We start from the raw sequence: 20409 nt of genomic DNA, 5'->3' as shown, positions 1-20409 counted from the left end.
AGTGAGAGCATGCACTTGAGCTGTGAGTTGGTCATTTGAAGCTTGCAAAGTGGAGACTTGACCTTGAAGAGACTGAGTTTGAAGATTTGTAGAGGTTGAGCCTGGCTGATGAGAGCTTGTAGATGATGATGAGCCAGAAGTTGCTTTCACGACCTGTTTGATGCCATCCATAAGCAAGGCAGAAGGCTCATATCTGCTTTGGTGAAGCTGTTCCAGTTTGACCTTTGAGTCATTTGTATTGGTGATTTACTTTTGGACCACTTCATGAAGAGCAATGGAGGATTGTTTTAGATTTTTGATCTCTTTTTCAATGGTAGTCAGATCCTTCCTTGTCATTTGATCAACAAAATGCTTGAACTTAGAGGTGATCTGGACTTGAGAGGGTATGATCTCATCCATTTTCTCCTTCACCAGCTTCCTTATCTTGTCTTTATGACTAGTCAACTTGAGTTCTAGAGCTTTACCAAAAAGGTGAAAAGCCTTGAGTTGAGCTTTGTAGACCTCAGTGATTGCATCATAGACATCCTGTGGAGTCAAGACCTTGGCATTGCTTCCAAGAATAGTGACATATCATCCCTAAACCTAGCCAAGACTTGATCCATATCCAATACAAAGTCTTGAGATAACCATGCATCTACATTTCCATCTTGTTCTGCATTATTCACAATCTTCTCCTTTTGTTTTTCAACATCTTCATTGTATATTAGCATAATGGCCTGATAATCTTGATTACTCATATCTGAAGTGAGTAGATGTTGTGAGATGTTTGTTAATCCAGAATTCTGCTCAACAAGAAGATCATCCGCAGATGTAGGTTGAGAGTCAGATGTTTGCAACCATTGAGAGAGAAAGTGTTGTTGAGATTGTGAGGTTGAGGGTTGATCAGAACCACCTGTGACAGAAGTCACAGTTTTACTCACATATTGCGTTGTGGTTATGAAAAGTTGTTGTTCCTCACATATAATGGGAACCTCCAATTGAATTGGAGGGGATTTGATTGGTTTACCGTCATGTGCACCAGTCTCAAACCCTTGTGCTTCTTGCAAAGCACTATCACATGAATGTGATAAACTTGCCTCTCCCATAGCAGGGTCATTGGCAATTGTACTCCTAACATCAACTACTAATGCAATTTCTGCTAGGGTTTTGAGGGGAGTTGTTCCTACATGAGGAACCTCTAATTGAATTGGAGAGGATTTAGATAGATTCCCCTCAGGAGTACTACCCTCAAACCTAACAGTATGTGAAGACTGATTTGCATATGAAGGTGCATTTATGACATCCATTGGGTCTTCGGTAAAAATTGATGAATCCCCCATGGTTTTGATGGTGTCATCAAGGTCTACCCCAGCTAGTAGCCTCTCACCATCTGATTGTGGTGTCTGGGTGGTTAGCAAGGTTTCTCGAACCAAGTCACTTGATTTAGCTTGCACTTGAGAAATATATTTAGGTGTTGTAGGAGAGGAAGAAATTTGTAAGTTTAAGATTTGTTGCTCAGAATTGAGTGTTGGCAGCTCCCCCTGAATGGATGAGGGAGCTTCAATAGATGTGCTCTCACAGTGTTTGCCATCCTTATTTCTCCTACCATACACTTGAATTTCTTCAGGTGTGGGCTATGCAGACTCTATTCAGAGTGCATTGGGGTGAATGCTCTTTTCAATAGACACATCCTGTTGAGAGGATGTATCTAGAGTGTTTAGTCCTCAATTTTACAACTGCATCCTTTTGGGAGGATACATAGGTGGTTTGAGTGGTCAACTCAGATTTCTTACTCTTCTTTATCCTCTTGACCAAGGGTGACTCAGCTTCTGTTTGTTCCTCACCACTCTCATGCATAACATTCAAGGTTATCTACTTTCTCTTCTTTTTACTCACTTCACCCTTTTGAGAGGATGAAGTGGTTGGTTTCCTAGATGTTATTGGTTTTGAAGGAATAGGCTCAACATGGGTAGGTTCCTGTGGGTGTGCCTGTGTTTGTGCTTCCACAGGCTTAGGAACCATTGTTGCACTAGGTTGACTTGCACTGGTTCTCATGTCTGGCATAGAATAAGGGTAGGTCTTAAATCTTTCAATCATGAAAGGTGTTAACTTAAGACTCACTGGAACCTTATTCTTAGTAAGAAGTGATCCAAATAGAATTTTGGATACTTGCTTACAGTTGCCAATTAGTGACCTATTTACTCTTCAAGCATATGTATGTCATTAACTTTATGGTTTAAAACTGACATAATGAATCTAGGTATAAAAATTTCCTTACCTCTTGATTCCAATGGCATTGTTAGCCTGGTGCTCAACTCCTCCAGTATGTAGTGTCCTGCATTGATCTGTTTATTGTGGGCCATTGAGTAGACAAACTTCTAGAAAATACTTGATATGTTGTCAAACCCTGACTTCCTGCATGTGAAGGTCTTATCACTGAGTCAAAAAGAAAGGACCATTCCTCCTTAGATGCTTCTTGTTCATGCTGGCCAGATTGATCTTCTCTGAATAATTGATGAATTCCATGAATTCATACAGCTCATCCTTCCAATAGGACGTTCCATCATTTCATCAGTATCTAAGCTGATATGAATTTGACTGTTAACACTTTGTAAGGAAGCCTCCCTGTCCTTACCCGACTTGTTTTTCTTATCCATAGTAGCTTGAAACTTTGGTAAAAATCGCAATGCATGCCAATGACGTATGAACATAAACTTCTCCTTCAATATTATCTCGTATGTCTCTATTGCTTCATCAATCTGCAATTACACGAAAAGCAGAAAAAGAAACAATTTGATATCAAACCAACTCGTGCAAAGTTTCAGCAGGAGTATATGATTGTAAACTCTGGAAAACCAAGATTCAATTTCCCAACTCTAGAGGCTGCAAATATCACACGAAAGGGAGGAATCCAAACTCCAAGTTCTGTTTAATACAATGACTTAAGACTCTATGTTATTTCTCTTGAATTTACAAACTTTGTAATTCAACACAATACTCAAGCCTACATATCCTAAAAACAGTGCATCTTATTAAACAAACTGAACATCGAAATGATTTGCTTCAGACAATGCATATTATCAAATCTCAATCAGAAACTAATTGCATTAGGATTACTTTATTTTGCTCAGTTGTTCCAATTTTAATTTTTGAGCAAACTTGATTATAAAATCCCACAAATTTGGCCACTTTTTCATTAATTGTACACCATCGATTACAAAGGGAGTTTGATGTTCGATCACTCTCGAGACCTTCTTTATTTCGTCGTAATATCTCCAAATCTTATCCCAATAACACGTATGTGTTTGGTTGTTATCTTGTACCGGATCCATGCTAATATTTAACCAAGCAGAAATAAGCAACATATCTTCTTCAATCAAGAAATTTTTCAACTGCTTTCCCTTCTTCGATTTCGCAGCTTCTTTGTGTGGTTGAGATTCAGATTGAAAAGGGTGCTGAGAATGAGAAACAGGTTGAAAAAATACGAAATCTTCAAATGACCCATCATTGAGTAGAGATACGAATGAGCCTTCCATTGTATGTAAAAAGAACACAACTTATTGGAGAATTGAAAATTTTCTAAAAATCCCCAATTTTGTAAGAATCAAAACCCTAATCCAAGAACACAAGAACACGTGATTGTGATTTTAGAAAGAACGTATAAATATGATATCAAATTAAATATGGAACAAATCCAAAGACCTAATTTACAACAAAATTTGATAAAGAAAGAACAAATCATACCTTTGTAGCACAAAAGTAGAAACAACGGGAGAAGAAGAAACGAGAGATTAATTGGCTGGATATAGAGGACCGGAAGGGAATCAACATATATAGCGGATGAAATTGGGATTTCTATAATTTTACGTAACAGCTCTACACCCTTGGAGCCCTTTTATTTATAGAGAATAACTAAAAATACAACTGTAGCACTGCTGGCTGGAAGTTTTGCTAACAGTTCAAGATGGTTGGAGTTGCTCTTAGATGTGTTTTGTGATTATTTTGGACGACAGTTAACCCTTCTAGTTATTTTCATTTTTCACCCGTTTTGTCATTTAGTTATATGTTATTTAAATAATTTCTAGGCAAAATATTGGCATAAAAGAATTAAAAAAATTAATATATATATTTTAGCAATTTTTTTTAATCCAAGTAACATATGCCAAAATTCTTGTACTGAAATAATGTTTTTTTAAATATATTATTAATTTATTACATTTCGTTTTTTTCGTGTATCATTTCGTATCGTTTCATTGTCGTGTACATGGAAAGTACACGAAAATTTTCGTGTACTACTGTTCATGTCGTGTCTACCCGTTTTAAATTTGTGTTATGTTCGTGTTTAAAAACAGGTACACGATTTCATTTCATGTCGTGTTCGTGTTTATTTTCCAAATACACGAAACATGAAAGTACACATTTGACAGCTACTGAAAAAACAAATATCAAAATTGTTGTAATTCTCACATAAACCCAAGCTGGTCGGTGAAACTGCGACGACAAATGCCTCTCTCCGGCGCCATCAACGGTGCCAAGTCTTCACGCCTACTCTCCTGGAAATCCGTACTCTCTCTCTCTCTCTCTCTCCATATAAATTATATCTACATATTTTTATAAAATACTTGCTCCGTTGTGACTTGTGAGTGCAGATTGGGAAGCTCCAACAAACAATAGCAAACTCAATACAACTCTCCGGAACAACTCTTCACTCCGGCAAGATCACAACCGTTAAAATTCACCCCGAGTTAGCTCGAAAAGGCAGGTACTTCAACTTCAATTCCACATTCATCCCTGCTTCTATTCAATTTGTCAACTCCTCTCCGCTTTGCACTACACTTTGTAAAAGTAATCACTCTATTCGAACTGTCGAACACTTGCTTTCGGCATTAGAGGCCACTGGCGTTGATAATTGTCGAATTGACATCATAGATTCCACCTCTCAAGATGATTTAACTACTGAGGTACATTTATATAATGATTAATTGCATTTTTTAATTTTATGTTGAACTAAAATAAATATGTTTGTGGATTTGGTAATGTCGAAGGGGCAAGTTAACGTAAGGTATAATTGTTCACGTAATGTATGAAAACAGGTGCCTATATTAGATGGATCGGCGAGGGAATGGGTTAAGGCGATTGAAAGTGTGGGGTTGAAGGTTGCGGAAGATGGTAATGGGAATAGTTGTGAGAAATTAGCACCTTTTCTGAATGAGCCTGTTCATGTTTGGAAGAACGATTCATTTGTAGCTGCATTTCCTTCGCCAAAAGTCTGTTTGAGTTATGGAATTAATTTTCCTCAGGTAATATTGTTAATGAGTTGTTATTTGTGTTGGATTTTAGAGGAGGGTTGGAGAATCATTTTTTTTAATGGGGGTTTTAGGTACCTGCTATTGGTTGCCAATGGTTTTCTGATGCTTCGCTGGACGATTCTTGGTATGCTAGAGAAATCGCCCCTTCACGAACGTTTTGTATATTTGAAGAGGTTAGCTATGAATGTCCTTTAATTCCTAAATCTTACAATCATTTTTGCTACTACTATTGCAATAGCTGTGATGGTAACTAGCTTCCTTATCATTTGTTATTCTAAGTGGTAATTAGCCTTTATAGAATTTATTGCGGAATTGCAAATTCAGTTCCCAGAGTGCTCAAATCTGGGAATTTGATATAGTGAAGCGCTTTCTCTAATAGTTATATTGACAGGGTATAGCAGCGACGGTGATTCACTGGCATTGAACTTATTCTAGAAACATAGAGCCGTTACAAGAATCATTTTCGTAGTAACACAACTCTATATATATTGATCTATTTATTGTTATAATTTTCCAACTATTCTTGTATTGCAATAGCAGTAACATTGATACTGAAAAAAATTATATTTACCGCATAAAGTTACCTTTACTCAAGAGAAAGTTTCAAAACATTTGCAGGTCCAAACAATGCGCAATGCTGGGCTCATTAAAGGCGGTTCAGCGGAAAATGCACTTGTTTGTAGGTGAGATGTTATTCTATTCATGATAAAATGAACAAAAGAAACCTCAAATCAGAAATCGATGAAATATTCCATGACTAGATCTGTTGTATGTGAAATCGATCACTTGTTTTGAAACAAAACAATACGTTCAGATCACTCCCTCTTTTGACAATCGACGTCTCATAGTATTTCTGTCCGTACCTTGTTCCTCCTCAAAAAGCCGTTCACAGTAGTTCCATAATTCCATAGGACCACAACACGAATCGTTGTGAACCCGCAGCTGTTTATATTTTATTACGTCACGTAACAAATATCTGGACTATGTAGTATTAAATTTTTGTTGGGGCCCAAAAAAAATTCTTTTAAACGAGCCATCTAAATTTTTGCCTCCCATACATAACTTATTTAGTTATGAGGATGTTATTACATGACTTCATCAAAAAATACGTGGACCATCATTAGCATGAAAACTTCATAAACAGTTTAGTTTTGGCACGGACAGTGTGACTGTCTTTTTCATTAGAGATTTGCCGTCTCATTTTTTGCATCTATTTATTTATTATATTAATCATTAGAAATAGGTTTGAGCTTATGTACACCAGCTATCATATTGTTCTAGAAAAATGAATGAAAATTAACTAAATGCTTGGTGTGTGAGTTCGACAGTGCCGTCAATGGTTGGTTAAATCCACCGCTACGTTTCCATGATGAGCCTTGTAGACACAAGGTTTTAGATCTTATTGGTGACCTCTCCCTTCTGGCTCAGGATGGCAATCAAGGGCTTCCAGTGGCACACATAGTTGCTTACAAGGTAAGCAGTATGTCTCTTATCTTTTCACAAATCTATATTGATTAGGATCGATACGGTACACAGATATCTAGTTTCCTTCTGTTTTCAAATTGAATTGTTAGGACATAGGAGCAGACTAGAATGGCAGTAGGCACAACTAGCATTAATCTTAATGTGCTTATGGGATAAAACTTGATCTATGTAGGTAATGTTCTTGCAATTTACTTTCTCTCACAATTTCAGTGAATTTGCTATCCAATTTATCTAACATCGATATTTCCCTGAATGACTTGATTAAGAAGTCCTAGATTAGTTGCTTCTTCGAGTGTTTTTCCTTGGAAAAGAAGAAAGTAATCAGAATAGTGAGTAGTCAACCCCTTTGAGCATGTTACTAGACTCGCAGCTGTAAGTTTTAAAAGAGCCTTGCACCCGTAAAATTCTGGCACATCTTGTATCAGATCAGCTGACCAATCTTGAATGGATAAATTTTGCTGGAATATTTAAGTATCATAGTCTTCTGGAGTATCTTGGTACCTTGCCCTTTGCATTTACTGAAAAGCTGAAAGAACAACTTGATATTCAACTCATGTCCCCTATAGTAAGAGTTTATATAATAATATAACAAAATACTTGTAAGACTGTGACTCTTTATTGTCGCTGAAATTTATGTTTGAAGTAAACGCTAATAGCCTGATTCTATGCATCTCCTTCACCATTGCCAAACCGATGCAAATCTTTAAACTGTATTCTGTATTCATGACATTCTGTAATACTTTTACCACGTGTCTCAGGGTGGACATGCACTGCATACTGATTTAGTTCGTCTCCTATCAGAGTTCGATTAAGACAGACTGCAATCGATTTCAGAAATGTTCTAAGATAATCACGGTGCTGTCAGAATTGTGCATGGTTCACATGAAGATGCACTGCCGGGAAAACTCCCTAATTTGTCCAGAATTGAGATTAGAGAGAATCACAAATTGTTGAAGGCTCAGAACAAGCGCGTGCCCGCACATACAAACCCAGATTTGGCAATTTTGAAAAATAAGATTAAAATATAAATTCTGATTCTGCATGTGATTATTGGGTTTCATAAAAGAAATTTCTTGAGGGTGCATTTGATGTTGCTTGTCAAGGACTTACTAGAATGGTTATGTTGCTGAGTTTAATTTCTTGTCCGGCTTCTTAATGTAACAGTTATTCTGCACAAGCAAGTGCATTTTGTATGGTGAAGGGTTTCCGGTATGGAATTATTTGTAGAGTCTCTATTACTTTGCTGTTGCCTTAATCATTTGCTGATTTGTGCCTGTCTTTGCCTCCATGAGCTCTGGCTAGCCTGAAATCATTATGCACGACTATTTCTTCTATTATAAAGAAGGGGGCGGTCCTTGGCAATCGTAGGCTAGAAATCATTTAAACAACATATTGTTTGTCGGACATTTGATGAAAAAATGGTAGTACATGAGACATATAGCGCGGTCTTACTCTTACATTTCTTCATCCAACACCAGGCAACATGTTGCTTAAATGGTCCCTGGCATAGGCTCCCACAAAAAGAGGTTAGGAAAAGTACAGTACATAGTTTTCTTGCTAAACCTAGGGCTCCCCTAATTTATCTATTACTAGTAGCAATTTAGCATATGTCAAACCTTTCTCTCTTTTTTTTTTGCCAAAAAAACTACATTTTTTTTAAAAAGCTTATTTTTATACTAAATTAAGTAGAAGTGAGCCGGACAATTTACCGTGAATTTTCAACTTTAATATCAACTTAAAAGAAAATAAGTTTAATTAATACTTTTAAAAATCGAATTGGAATCAAAATTTTAAAATTTGGGCCAATTTTTCCGTGAATTTTCGAATCCAATATATTCCGCGAGGTTAAACATTTAATTTAATTGAAGTAAAATCATATCCTTAAATGAAAATAAATTACACATCGCTCTAAATTTGTAAATCAATAATCAATTTAATTAAAAACTAAAAATTGTTTGAAGGCAGCCAAACAATACTTTGTGAATAGTTAATAATATATTGACGTTAGCTTAATTAGGCCGCTACTAAACCCCCCCAATTTCCAAAACCCTACAAAAATTGAAATCTCCCTCTCAAACTCCAATTACCTTTATTTTCTAGATATATATACACATTGCATACCGTAGATACACACACGCAGACACATTACAACATTACTCTCTCAATTACAGAACGGACAGTATTCAATTAGAGTTGAGCAATTCTAGGGTTTGAATCTCGTGTTTTCCAGAGAGACAATGTCCTGGGAAAACGAGATTAATTTGAGCGATGTTAGCAGTGCTGGTCTTGTTGTTAGTGACCGAATTGGCCGCGATGTCGCTTCTCATCTCGACTTAGAAGAAGCTCTGGAAGCTTCTAGATACTCTAGCCATCCCTATTCCACTCATCCCCGAGAGGTATTGGTTATCTTACTTGTCTGTTTATGTATGTACGTATTCAATTATATGTCATGCGTTAGAATTGTGTTTACGTATCTGTGTTGTTATGCGCAATTTGATTTAACTGCAGTGACTTTTGATTAGAAAGATACGAGCCAGATATGTAGTTTGTAGGTTCTGCCTTGTAATGCTACTTAAGTTATGAATGGTTACAACTTGGAAATTACTTGATTTCGGATTAATTTTGCGTTTACTATTTTGGACGTTTTCGTATTTGTAATGTAGTTTGAGTCAATTTCGGATATTAATGTGATATTGCAATTTACTAAGAAATCGGGGTTTATATAAATTAGTTTTCTTTTGGATTGTGTAAATTAGTTGTGCTTAGAACAGTTTCGTGGTTGGGCATTTATTTTAAAATTGGACATTAAATTGTGAATCGGTTCACTAGAACAATTGTCGGTATATGTATGCTAATGCTATTAGGTTTTGTTGGAAGTGTTTTTCTGTGGAAACCGAATCCACATAGGAACGATTGAAGGTTCAGCCCCCGATTTGAAGTCCGCAGACCATTTAACGAATCTGAAGAGATAATCTTTGATGCACGTTGCATCTTTCAACCAAAGCTTAATGTAATCCTCTGTAAATGTTGGAATATAGATCTCACGATTAGTAAAAAATTTTTACATTTTTGCCATGCAAATAAAAAATTTATTGTACTTTTTGTTTTGTTTACCGTTTTTATATCTTTCCGTTCCACGGTAAACTGCTAGAGCTACTGTGGCTGAATTTTAAATTATTTTCTTTAGATGACAGATGTCATAACAGTTCGCTGTTTTTGAATAAATTTAGTGTCAACTACAAACTCTGATGTATATCCCGTTATTGCGCTAAAAACTACTATACAAATTTATGCATTGACATTCTTCGTTAAATGTTGTTGTAAACTTAAGTTTCCATCAATTACAAACACATGCTTTATTATTGTACCCCGACAAACGCACCTTATTGCCGACAACGCAGCTTATTGTTTTGCTTACATAATAATGCATCTTTAAAATAACATCCGGGTGTATGTAACTTCTGTGTGTTTCTCTATGCTATTTAAGGCTTATCTACGAGGAATGGAAAATTAAGTGAGTTTGTAGGGGATGCTATTATTAGTCTCCTATACTTGTAATGGTTCTAATGAATATAACTCCATGATCATTGATAGTTTGTTACATCAGAGACCTGCCAAAAGGTTACTCATTGATATTATTTCATCTCTACCGCATAATTTTTTTTATTCTACCTAATTTTAATTTCATTATTCATCACTAATTTTAAGTTTTTAAGCTTACAATTATCATTAATTTGATTGATGGGTGTCGGTATTATTGTTGAACCATATCATGTTATTTTTATTAGGTTTGTTGTGTTTGGATATATGTATTTGGGTTTCTACTCGGTGACGCTATTTCTTTCTTGTAGTGGCCTCCTTTGGTTGAAGTTTTGGACACGTGGGAGTTGCCCCCTGTACTTGTTGAAAAATATAATTCCGCTGGGGGCGAAGGAGCTGCCCTGTGTGGAATTTTTCCAGAGATACGTAGAGCATGGGCTTCTGTGGATAATACTTTATTTATGTGGCGATTTGACAAGTGGTGAGAACTTATTGACGTAATTTTGGAGAAATTGATTCTATTTCATATTACTTGTTAGAGAAGTAGATAAAATCAGAAAAGCTGTGCTAGCTCCCACTTTTTCCTTTTTAAGAAGATGATAAATGGTTTTCATTTTGATGGGATGTGGTGACTTGATAATTTAATTGGCGAGTGCAGTTGTGTCAGTTGCTAGATTTTGCTATGTAAAGTAATACTTTGTCAGTTGGTTTCGACAATGGCCTGGTTTCTGTTTATGCATGCCTTAAGAAACTTTACGAAATTGATTAAAATTTGAAATCTATATTTTGCTGTTGACAGCACCCTTTAGGCATACTACCTCACTTATTAAGGTAAGATTGGGATAAGAAGAAAATTGAACTCATCCGGGGGTAAAAGGTCAAGTGGAAATGAAATAATAGCCATCGAAGTTGGACGAGGGGATTATTATTGTTTTGGTTACCCAATCTTTAGAGATTATAGATGGTAGACTTACTATTGTTACTTGCACTGTGTTTAAGTTTGTTTTACTCCCTCGAGAGATTATATTGATCTTTCAAAAAGAAAGGCAATTCAGGTAAGGCATCTATTTAAAAAGTCATTGCATCTTCGTATTGTTATTAATGCACAATGAAAAAGTTGAAATTGCGGGGCTTCTAGTTTCATATGTGGTGAATGGCCAAAATTACACCTAAAGAAACAAGAGCATACTGTTATATGACTTTCGACTCAATTTGTTTGTCTCTACATAGGGATGGTCAATGTCCTGAATATAGTGGAGAGGAAGAAGCTATATGTGCTGTTGGCCTGGTCAAAGCTAAGCCTGGGATATTCGTGGAGGCCATTCAGTATCTCTTAGTCTTGGCAACTCCAGTTGAGGTAATAGTATTCATCTTGCCCTGATATGTGTATTCTGTTGAGGGAAAATGTATCCTTGGTTGCAAATTTGGAACCAGCTATGCGTATTTGCGTATTTGGATTCAAGTATGCAACTGCTTTGAGGTAATAGTATTTATCTTGCCCTGATATCTTTATTCTGATGAGGGCAAATGTAGCCTTGCTTGCAAATTTTGGAACCAGCTATGCATATTTGCGTATTTGGATTTAAGTATGCAATTGCATTGAAGTGATGAATTTTTGCATTTGGTTCCAAAATATAGCAATGCTACCAAGTATAGCATTGCATTGGACTTGCTCTGAATTTGTAGCAGAAGCAAATTTAAGAGTAAAAGAAGCATGTTGTCTCAAATAGCCCCCTTCTAAGAAACCTGATACTCGTGGACTGGTGGACATATGAATGTGGTAGGTAGCACATAATTTAAAAAATAATACCAAAATGAACCAACGTTCTCATTGTCAGGTCCTGGAAAGTTTTAATAACTTCAATATAATATGGATATTGTTGAGGAGAAAATGCCAAGGTTTGATGATTTTTGCCATTGTAGGTCAGCCTTCATGTTCCTTTTAATAAAAGAGTACAATATTTGTATGTGCAGTTGGTTGTAGTAACCCTTGTACGTTTGTACAAGGTAAGGAACAGGGGCCTAATATTTAAAGCAGTTCCATATTAAATTGACTAAATTTGTTGAGCCCTCCTAACTTGTGTACTTCAGTAGGAATCAAGTAATGCTTCTTCTCTGTTTGCCCCTTTTATTTTCGTTATTACACTTCACATTTATTAATTAAATTTTGCTTGACAGTACATCTTGATCTCTTTTTTTCTATCTTTGATGATTTTGCTTTGATTTATTACCCTCCACTTACATTTTGATTTAGTTGTACTTACTTTAATGAAGCTCCCGTCTTTTGTGCAGAAATTTTTATTGTTTTGTTCTAGTGTGCTTATGATTGACGGTTTCTTAATTGTGGTCAGATAATTCTGGTAGGAGTGTGCTGCAGCCGAAAAGGTGATGGAACTGATCCATTTGCTGAGGTTACACTACAGCCTTTGCCACAGTATGTTATACCATCTGATGATATAACAATGACTTCTGTTGCTTGCACCGATAGAGGGCATATTTTCCTGGCTGGTCGTGATGGCCACATTTATGAGTTACAGTATACTACTGGTTCTGGTTGGTACAGTAAGCACTGTCGTAAAGTATGCCTAACAGCGGGCCTTGAAGGCGTTATCTCCAGGTCTCTCTCTCTCTCTCTCCCTCTCTCTCTCTCCCTCTCCCTCTCCCTAAATCGTATGTACGGTATTGGTGGTCCGACGCATACACACACACAGAGTCTTACTCTAATACAAATTACAAACCTCTGTAAATCATTAATTTACATGCTGAAACTCACTAAATATAAAAATAAATAATATATTAACAAATAACAACTTAGTGACTATCACTAAATTACACATAAATAATCACTAAATTTACTGAGAGTGACTAAATTACATTATACTGATTAGTAAATGAGGGGTGCCACCGTCATAAATATATAAGTGGATTAATTAATAATTACTAATTATACTTATATCAATCAGTAAGTGGTCAATGGTTTGTAGTTTGTATTCTAATATTGGTTTGTATTTGATCACTAGCCTATATATATGTATGTAGAATAATTCATATGGATGTTACAGGTAACTCCTTATGAGTTGACTTGTGAATAAAGTTTAAAACTGTATTTCTATGGGCAGTCGAGCTTTTGGTCTTGGATATAAGCTGCTGTTTTTTAGACAAGTGAATCTGCTGATAATTTCAAATTTTGTCTTGTATATAATTCAGATGGCTTACATCGAGTGTATTCAAGTTTGGAGCTGTTGACCCAATTGTGGAGATGGTTGTTGATAATGAAAGGCAGACTTTGTATGCTCGGACAGAAGAGATGAAAATTCAAGTCTATTCACTGGGGCCAAATGGGGATGGACCTCTTAAAAAAGTGGCAGAAGAGAGGAATCTGATTAGTAAGGATTTACATTATGGTGCTAGGCAGTCTTCAGGAGCTCGAACCAATCGATCAACAAAGACATCCATAGTTTGCATTTCTCCTTTATCAACACTGGAATCCAAATGGATACACCTTGTTGCTGTTCTATCTGATGGCAGAAGAATGTACCTGTCAACTGCTCAGTCTAGCGGAAATAGTGGTTCTGTTGGAGTTCTGGGTGGCTTCAGTACTACTCATCAGAAACCTAGCTGCTTAAAAGTTGTAACAACCAGGCCTCCTCCTCCCATAGGGGTTGGTGGTGGGCTTGCCTTTGGACCCATGTCTCTTGCCAGTAGATCACATAACGATGACTTGTCTCTGAAGATAGAGTCAGCTTACTGTGCTGTTGGAACTCTTGTCCTTTCTGATACATCTCCTTCAACAGTGTCATCTCTTCTAATTGTGAACAAGGATTCAACCACACAATCATCATCTGGTAACTTAGGGACAGGTGCTAGAACTTCCAAGGCACTTCGGGAATCTGTATCTTCCTTGCCCATTGAAGGGCGCATGCTTTTTGTGGCAGATATCTCACCAATGCCGGAGGATGGAGCAACTCTGCAGTCACTATATTCTCAATTGGAGTTTCTTGGATATGATAGCTCAATGAAATCTTGTGAAGGATTAACTGAAAAGATATGGGCTATGGGTGAGCTTCAAACTCAACATATACTTCCTAGAAGGAAAATCGTTGTGTTCAGTACCATGGGCATGATGGAAATAGTTTTTAACCGGCCGGTTGACATCCTGAGGAGATTGCTAGAGTCCAGCTCCCCTAGATCAATTTTAGAAGATTTCTTTAATCGGTTCGGAGCTGGAGAGGCAGCTGCCATGTGCTTAATGATTGCTGCAAGGATCGTTCAAACTGAAAACCTTATAAGCAATGTTGTTTCCGAGAAGGCAGCTGAGGCTTTTGAGGACCCACGAGTTGTTGGATTACCCCAGCTTGAAGGTAGCAGTGGGTTGTCGAATACTAGAACTGCAGCTAGCGGTTTTAGCATGGGTCAGGTTGTTCAAGAGGCTAACCCTGTGTTTTCTGGTGCTTATGAAGGGCTCTCTTTGTGCTCATCGAGAATACTTTTGCCTCTGTGGGAGTTTCCTGTCATGGTCTCCAAAAGTGAGATAGCTTCATCAGATGGTATGAATGAAAATGGAATAATTGTATGCAGACTTTCAATAGGGGCAATGCAAGTCCTTGAAGAAAAACTTCGTTCTTTGGAGAGGTTCCTAAAGTCTAGAAGAAATCAAAGGCGAGGACTTTATGGATGTGTTGCTGGTCTTGGAGACTTGACAGGTTCTATTTTAATTGGAATGGGTTCTGACCTGGGTGCAAGTGACCGAAGTATGGTCAGGAATTTGTTTGGACCTCATTCTCGTAATGTTGAGTCCAACGAAGCTGTTCTATCCAATAAAAGGCAACGACTTCCCTATAGTTCTGCAGAACTAGCTTCATTTGAGGTAAGGAAATTTATTACTTTTGCCATTTCTTTCATTTCTTGTTGCATTATTTATGTCGACTTGATATGTGATGCAGGTGAGAGCAATAGAATGCACCAGGCAGTTACTCCTCCGATGTGGGGAAGCTTTATTTTTGCTTCAACTTCTTTCACAACATCATGTGACACGGTTAGTTCAGGGGTTTGATGAGAATACAAAACGGGCACTAGTTCAGTTAACATTTCATCAATTAGTCTGCTCCGAGGATGGTGATCGACTTGCTACACGCCTTGTATCTGCATTGATGGAGGTACCTTTTTTTGCAGATTTAAAAAAATCTTTTTCTTTATATGTGGTAGCAGATCATAGCAGTACACAGTCTCATAGTTAATCAACTTCAATCCCACTTTTTTTTAATTTCTTCGTGTTTGTATGTTTGGTTTCTTCTGTCGTCCAACCCAATTGTTATTTCTTGTTAAGCCAGTCGCTCTAAAACCTTAAGGTTGTAGAGGAAGACCCCAACATGATCTTATACTCTTCAACATTTCTTAATAAGTGAAATCTTCTGCTCCTGCAGTATTACACTGGCCCTGATGGTAGGGGAACAGTTGATGACATAAGTGGTAGACTACGGGATGGTTGTCCCAGCTATTACAAAGAGTCTGATTACAAGTTCTACTTGGCTGTTGAGCGTCTTGAGCGAGCAGGTGCTACTCCTAATAAGGAAGAAAGGGAAAGTCTTGCAAGAGAAGCTTTCAGTTACTTGAGCAAAGTTCCAGAGTCTGCAGACCTGCGAACTGTTTGTAAACGCTTTGAGGACCTAAGGTAATTTTCTTTTACAACAAGTACATAAATCTTTTTCATAATATTTGGACTGCATTATGTAAATATTAACCTAGTAACCGAGGAAAATTCTCAGATTTTATGAAGCTGTAGTCCGCCTACCTTTGCAAAAGGCACAAGCTGTTGATCCTGCTGGAGATGCTTCCAATGAGCACATAGATGCAGGAATTCGAGAATATGCACTTGCTCAGCGTGAGCAGTGCTATGAAATTATTACTTGTGCTTTGCGTGCTTTGAAGGGTGAAGTTGCACAGAGGGAATTGCGGTCACCAATCAGGCCTGTAGCTCAATCTACTCTAGATCCAGCCTCTCGGAAGAGATATATATGCCAGATTGTTCAACTTGGTGTACAATCTCCTGATAGAGTTTTTCATGATTACTTATACCGGACGTTAATTAATTTGGGCCTTGAAAAGGAATTGCTCGAATTTGGAGGTTCTGATCTGGTGCCCTTTTTGCAAAATGCTTGTCGTGAACCTTTACAAGAGGTTGACCACTGTTCCTAACTTATTTATTAGAATATTTTTTAAACAGTTATCTATTTAAATTTTTAAATTACTTGTTAAAAAAAACTTCTGGTTTAGGTATGTAGTAAGCTTGCAATCGGAACCTGATATGGATCATAATGAAGTTTGTTTCAGAATCAGAATCAGAAATGGCCTTACAAGTTGTTTTTTCCTCTGTAGGTCAGGGCTGCTTCCGGGATGGCATCACTTGCTTCTTCACCGGGTCATTCCAGAGTACCAGTTCCAGCAAATCAAGCTAAATACTTTGAGCTTCTAGCACGGTATTATATCATGAAACGACAACATGTCTTAGCTGCTCATGTATTATTGAGACTTGCGGAAAGGCGCTCCGCAAACGATGATGTTGCCCCTACACTCGAACAAAGGTCTTGTTAAAGTTTTTCTTACGGGCTTTACTTATGTGATTCTCTCTGTATACACATCCAAGAAAAAAGTAGACATTCAGAAAGGTGTTAAATCATAATCATGAATTAATAATAATCAGGAATATCACATAAGAGTGTATGTTATGAGCTGTAAGTTCATTCGCGAACGGGTTCTCAGTTAATTCGTGGATTAAGGTTATGTTTCTGAATCTTCTTCAATCTGAAAGGTTTAGGATATGCTCATTGACATAGTATTGATTCCACTCGGTATATGATCTTTTCACAACCTTCTAGGGAGTTGACGGGTTATTTTATTGGGACCTTCCATTGACAGGGTCAACGAATTAGTTTCCATATGATGTCTTATGTTTTTGTATTTGCATACCTTATTATTATTTTTGTGAAATTACTAAAATCATTTCGGAAAAAAAGCCATGCTTGAGATGATACCACTCATAACTCATAACTCACTAGAAAATCTAAGATCAGATTGATGCAAAACTGTTGTGCCTTTGTCTCTAAAAGAGGACAATATTTCCATACAGATAATGTAATATTTGATTTCAAATCTTCTATCAATGCCATAAGCTATATGTGCTGTGCAGAGAGTAACTGGACCAACTGTGCTTGTATTATTACATGTCTTTTAAAATTGATAATTTCGTTTCGTATCTTGTTATGGGTAGTAGTGTCTTATTTTTTTTGCTTTCAGGGAATTAGTTGCCAGGAAATTTTATTTTTTTTCCTCATCTAAATATTCGTAAAATACTTGGTTGCCCTAATCTTACGCAATGGTGGAAGATTAATGTCTTCATCATGATTATTCATTATAAAAGATGACTAATATTGTAGAACAATCTTAGGATCTGTTCAGTTTTTGCATTATAAAAAATGACTAGTACTTGACCATTTCCTTGATAGTTCCTGAGACTGTTTATGTTGAATGTCAGGCGCCAATACTTGACTAATGCAGTTCTACAAGCAAAGAGTGCAAGTGACGGTGATGGTATCGTAGGGTCTTCCAGGAGCGCTTTAGATGATGGACTGCTGGATTTACTGGAAGGGAAACTTACCGTTCTTCAGTTTCAAATAAAGATCAAAGATCAATTGGAGGCAATAGCTTCTAGATTAGAGGCTTCCATGAGCCCATCCGAACCTGCTGCCGGCGACGTACCGTCAAATGGGGTCATGTATGATGCCAATCTTTTACGCACAGCACAAGAGAAGGCGAAAGAATTATCACTGGAATTGAGGAGTATTACACAATTATACAATGAATATGCTGTTCCCTTCGAGCTGTGGGAGGTACATGCTTCTGCGCTTGTCGCTTGTTATCTTCTTACATCATGTACAGTCCTGTATAGTGTGCTTTATTACATTTGAAGGTTTTAGATTTATAGTATTGCCTTGGTATGTCTCTTGACATGTCGACCTTTACTGAAAAGGGAACTTACAGTTTAAGAGCCTTACGTATAGTGTGGATTGTGGAAAGCCATAAGATTTACTATCTACTTGATGTTATATTGTTTTCCCGTGGGCAAGTTATTATATTTCATATAGCAGAGTTGCATCTGAAGAATGCATTCTGTCTCTAATTGTCAGTCCTGATTCCCTTTTTCCCTCTAGCATGCCTTTTTCTTTGAAAATGGTCTTGCTTGCTTTGGTTTCTTACTGTAATAAATACAGTTTATTTTCCTTCAAAATTGGTATTGGTGTAATGTATGATTTTTTATTTGGTCCTCTTTTCTCACTGGTTGCATCTATGTTGAATGAGTGTCTTTTGTTGGTGAGAATCTGAATTTTTGTCATGTCATCAAATTTTTTTTACACTCGTTGGAATTGATCTTTGCTTTACTCTGCTGCACTAGTTTCTGATTTCTGTTGAAAACCCCCATCTTGAGAGTTTCTTGTGATTTTCTCCGTACTTGCAGATATGCTTGGAAATGTTGTATTTTGCAAACTACACGGGGGATGCTGACAGCAGCATTGTAAAGGAGACTTGGGCTAGACTTCTGGATCAAGCTCTTTCAAATGGTGGCATTGCTGAAGCTTGTTCTGTTTTAAAAAGAGTTGGGTCTCTTATATACCCCGGAGATGTATCTATCTTGCCACTTGATACATTATGTCTTCATCTTGAGAAGGCCTCCCTGGTATGACAATGTTCTTTCCATGTATGAGTTTGCTAATTACACTGAAAATGCTCCTAGGTGATAACTTTAATAGAACATTATTTGTGAGTATTTCTGCATTACTGTTTCTTTGTCATACACTATTGTTATATATTACAAAATGTTGTTGATACATTAATTAGTAAAATACTGCGATTGATGTATTTTACCTTACGATGGGGAAAATTGCTTTGCCTGTCTAATAAAGCGTCTGTTTGCTCTTTGCAGGACCGATTAGCTTCAGGAGCTGAAGCTGTTGGAGATGAAGATGTGGCAAGGGCTCTGATTGCTGCCTGCAAGGGATCAACAGAGCTTGTTTTCAATACTTATGATCAGCTGATATCAAGTGGAGTAGTTCCGCAATCACTAAGTCTTAAGTTACGGGTTTTGCGTTCAGTGTTGACTGTACTCCGCGAGTGGGCTCTGTCTGTATATGCCCAGACAATGGGAACACGTAAGCAAGGGGTACGTGACAAGATCACCAGTGCTGCAAACAGGTATGGTTCTTTATTTTCCGTACAAGTTTGTCACGTGCTCATTAATTTTCTCCTTGCTACTCCTGTTTTGATATATACATGCACGTTCATATAGGCTTTAATGACCAATAGTTTGTTGTTTGATGCTAATATAACTTATATTGTAATCTTAAAAGTTATAACAAAACAGGGTTTTGATGAACAGATATATGACAGAAGTGCGTAGATTGCCCCTTCCCCAGAATCAGACAGAAGCTGTTTACCGAGGATTTCGAGAGCTCGAAGAGTCACTCTTAAGTCCTTATCATCTTGACCGATTTTGATGTTCGTTCAATGCAATTATCTGTTGTATGTATTTGAATAATATTTCTGTCATAGAAATGTTTAATTCTTTAGGTCTCGTCATTTGTGTCATAAAGGTTGATGTTACCAAATATTTCCTTTATATAAAAATGCATATATTCACAAGGAGGCAAATATGTTTTGTTGATATTACAATCATGATAATGCGAGGCTTAGCTCTGTGTAAACAACGTAAATAATAATCTTCTTTCGTTTTCCGCAAATGATGGCATAAGCTACTTTGCACAAATCTGTTACTCTCTTCGTCCCACAGAATTGTTTACGTTATTTTTCGGCACGCTTTTCAATGCTCGTTTAAAGTATAGTTTCTTAAAATTTTTTTAAATTTTTTTTCTGAATAAAAGTTTTATTTTTAATTGATGAGTAGCTGTCACATTAAATTGATGAGAACTGTTCGATATAATATTAAATATTACTCCCTCAGTCCCACTGGATTATTTACGTTACTTTTCGACACGTTTTTCAATTCTCGTTTAAAATAAACTTTCTTAATATTTTTTTAAAAAAA

At 36.9% G+C, this 20409-nt stretch overlaps 2 protein-coding genes across 3 annotated transcripts; both read left to right on the top strand.

Moving 5' to 3' along the window:
• Positions 1–4405: 4405 nt before the first annotated feature.
• LOC141667463 (putative UDP-3-O-acyl-N-acetylglucosamine deacetylase 1, mitochondrial) lies at positions 4406–8269 on the top strand. 2 transcript variants are annotated; one of them, XM_074473969.1, is made up of 8 exons: positions 4406–4542; positions 4629–4737; positions 4870–4940; positions 5073–5279; positions 5360–5461; positions 5907–5971; positions 6617–6761; positions 7532–8269. In XM_074473969.1, exons 1-8 carry the CDS (start codon positions 4483–4485, stop codon positions 7583–7585), a joined length of 813 nt encoding a protein of 270 aa, XP_074330070.1. In that variant the 5' UTR covers positions 4406–4482; the 3' UTR covers positions 7586–8269. The 2 variants fall into 2 exon arrangements, with proteins under 2 accessions (XP_074330070.1, XP_074330069.1); XM_074473968.1 differs by having other exon boundaries at positions 4629–4940; positions 7532–8268.
• Positions 8270–8788: 519 nt separating this feature from the next.
• Positions 8789–20006, top strand: LOC141667462 (nuclear pore complex protein NUP155). Its single transcript, XM_074473967.1, has 13 exons — positions 8789–9169; positions 10625–10794; positions 11544–11670; positions 12665–12930; positions 13521–15180; positions 15257–15469; positions 15737–15984; positions 16079–16490; positions 16689–16894; positions 17845–18199; positions 18826–19044; positions 19291–19559; positions 19744–20006. The coding sequence occupies exons 1-13, from the start codon at positions 9011–9013 to the stop codon at positions 19859–19861; spliced, it is 4422 nt and encodes a 1473-aa protein (XP_074330068.1). The 5' UTR covers positions 8789–9010; the 3' UTR covers positions 19862–20006.
• Positions 20007–20409: the final 403 nt, after the last annotated feature.

The sequence above is a fragment of the Apium graveolens genome, chromosome 6 (genome assembly GCF_009905375.1).
Source record: "Apium graveolens cultivar Ventura chromosome 6, ASM990537v1, whole genome shotgun sequence".
Classification (NCBI taxonomy): domain Eukaryota; kingdom Viridiplantae; phylum Streptophyta; class Magnoliopsida; order Apiales; family Apiaceae; genus Apium; species Apium graveolens.
Note: the sequence above shows the minus strand (reverse complement) of the source record. Positions and strands in the feature narration are given on the sequence as shown.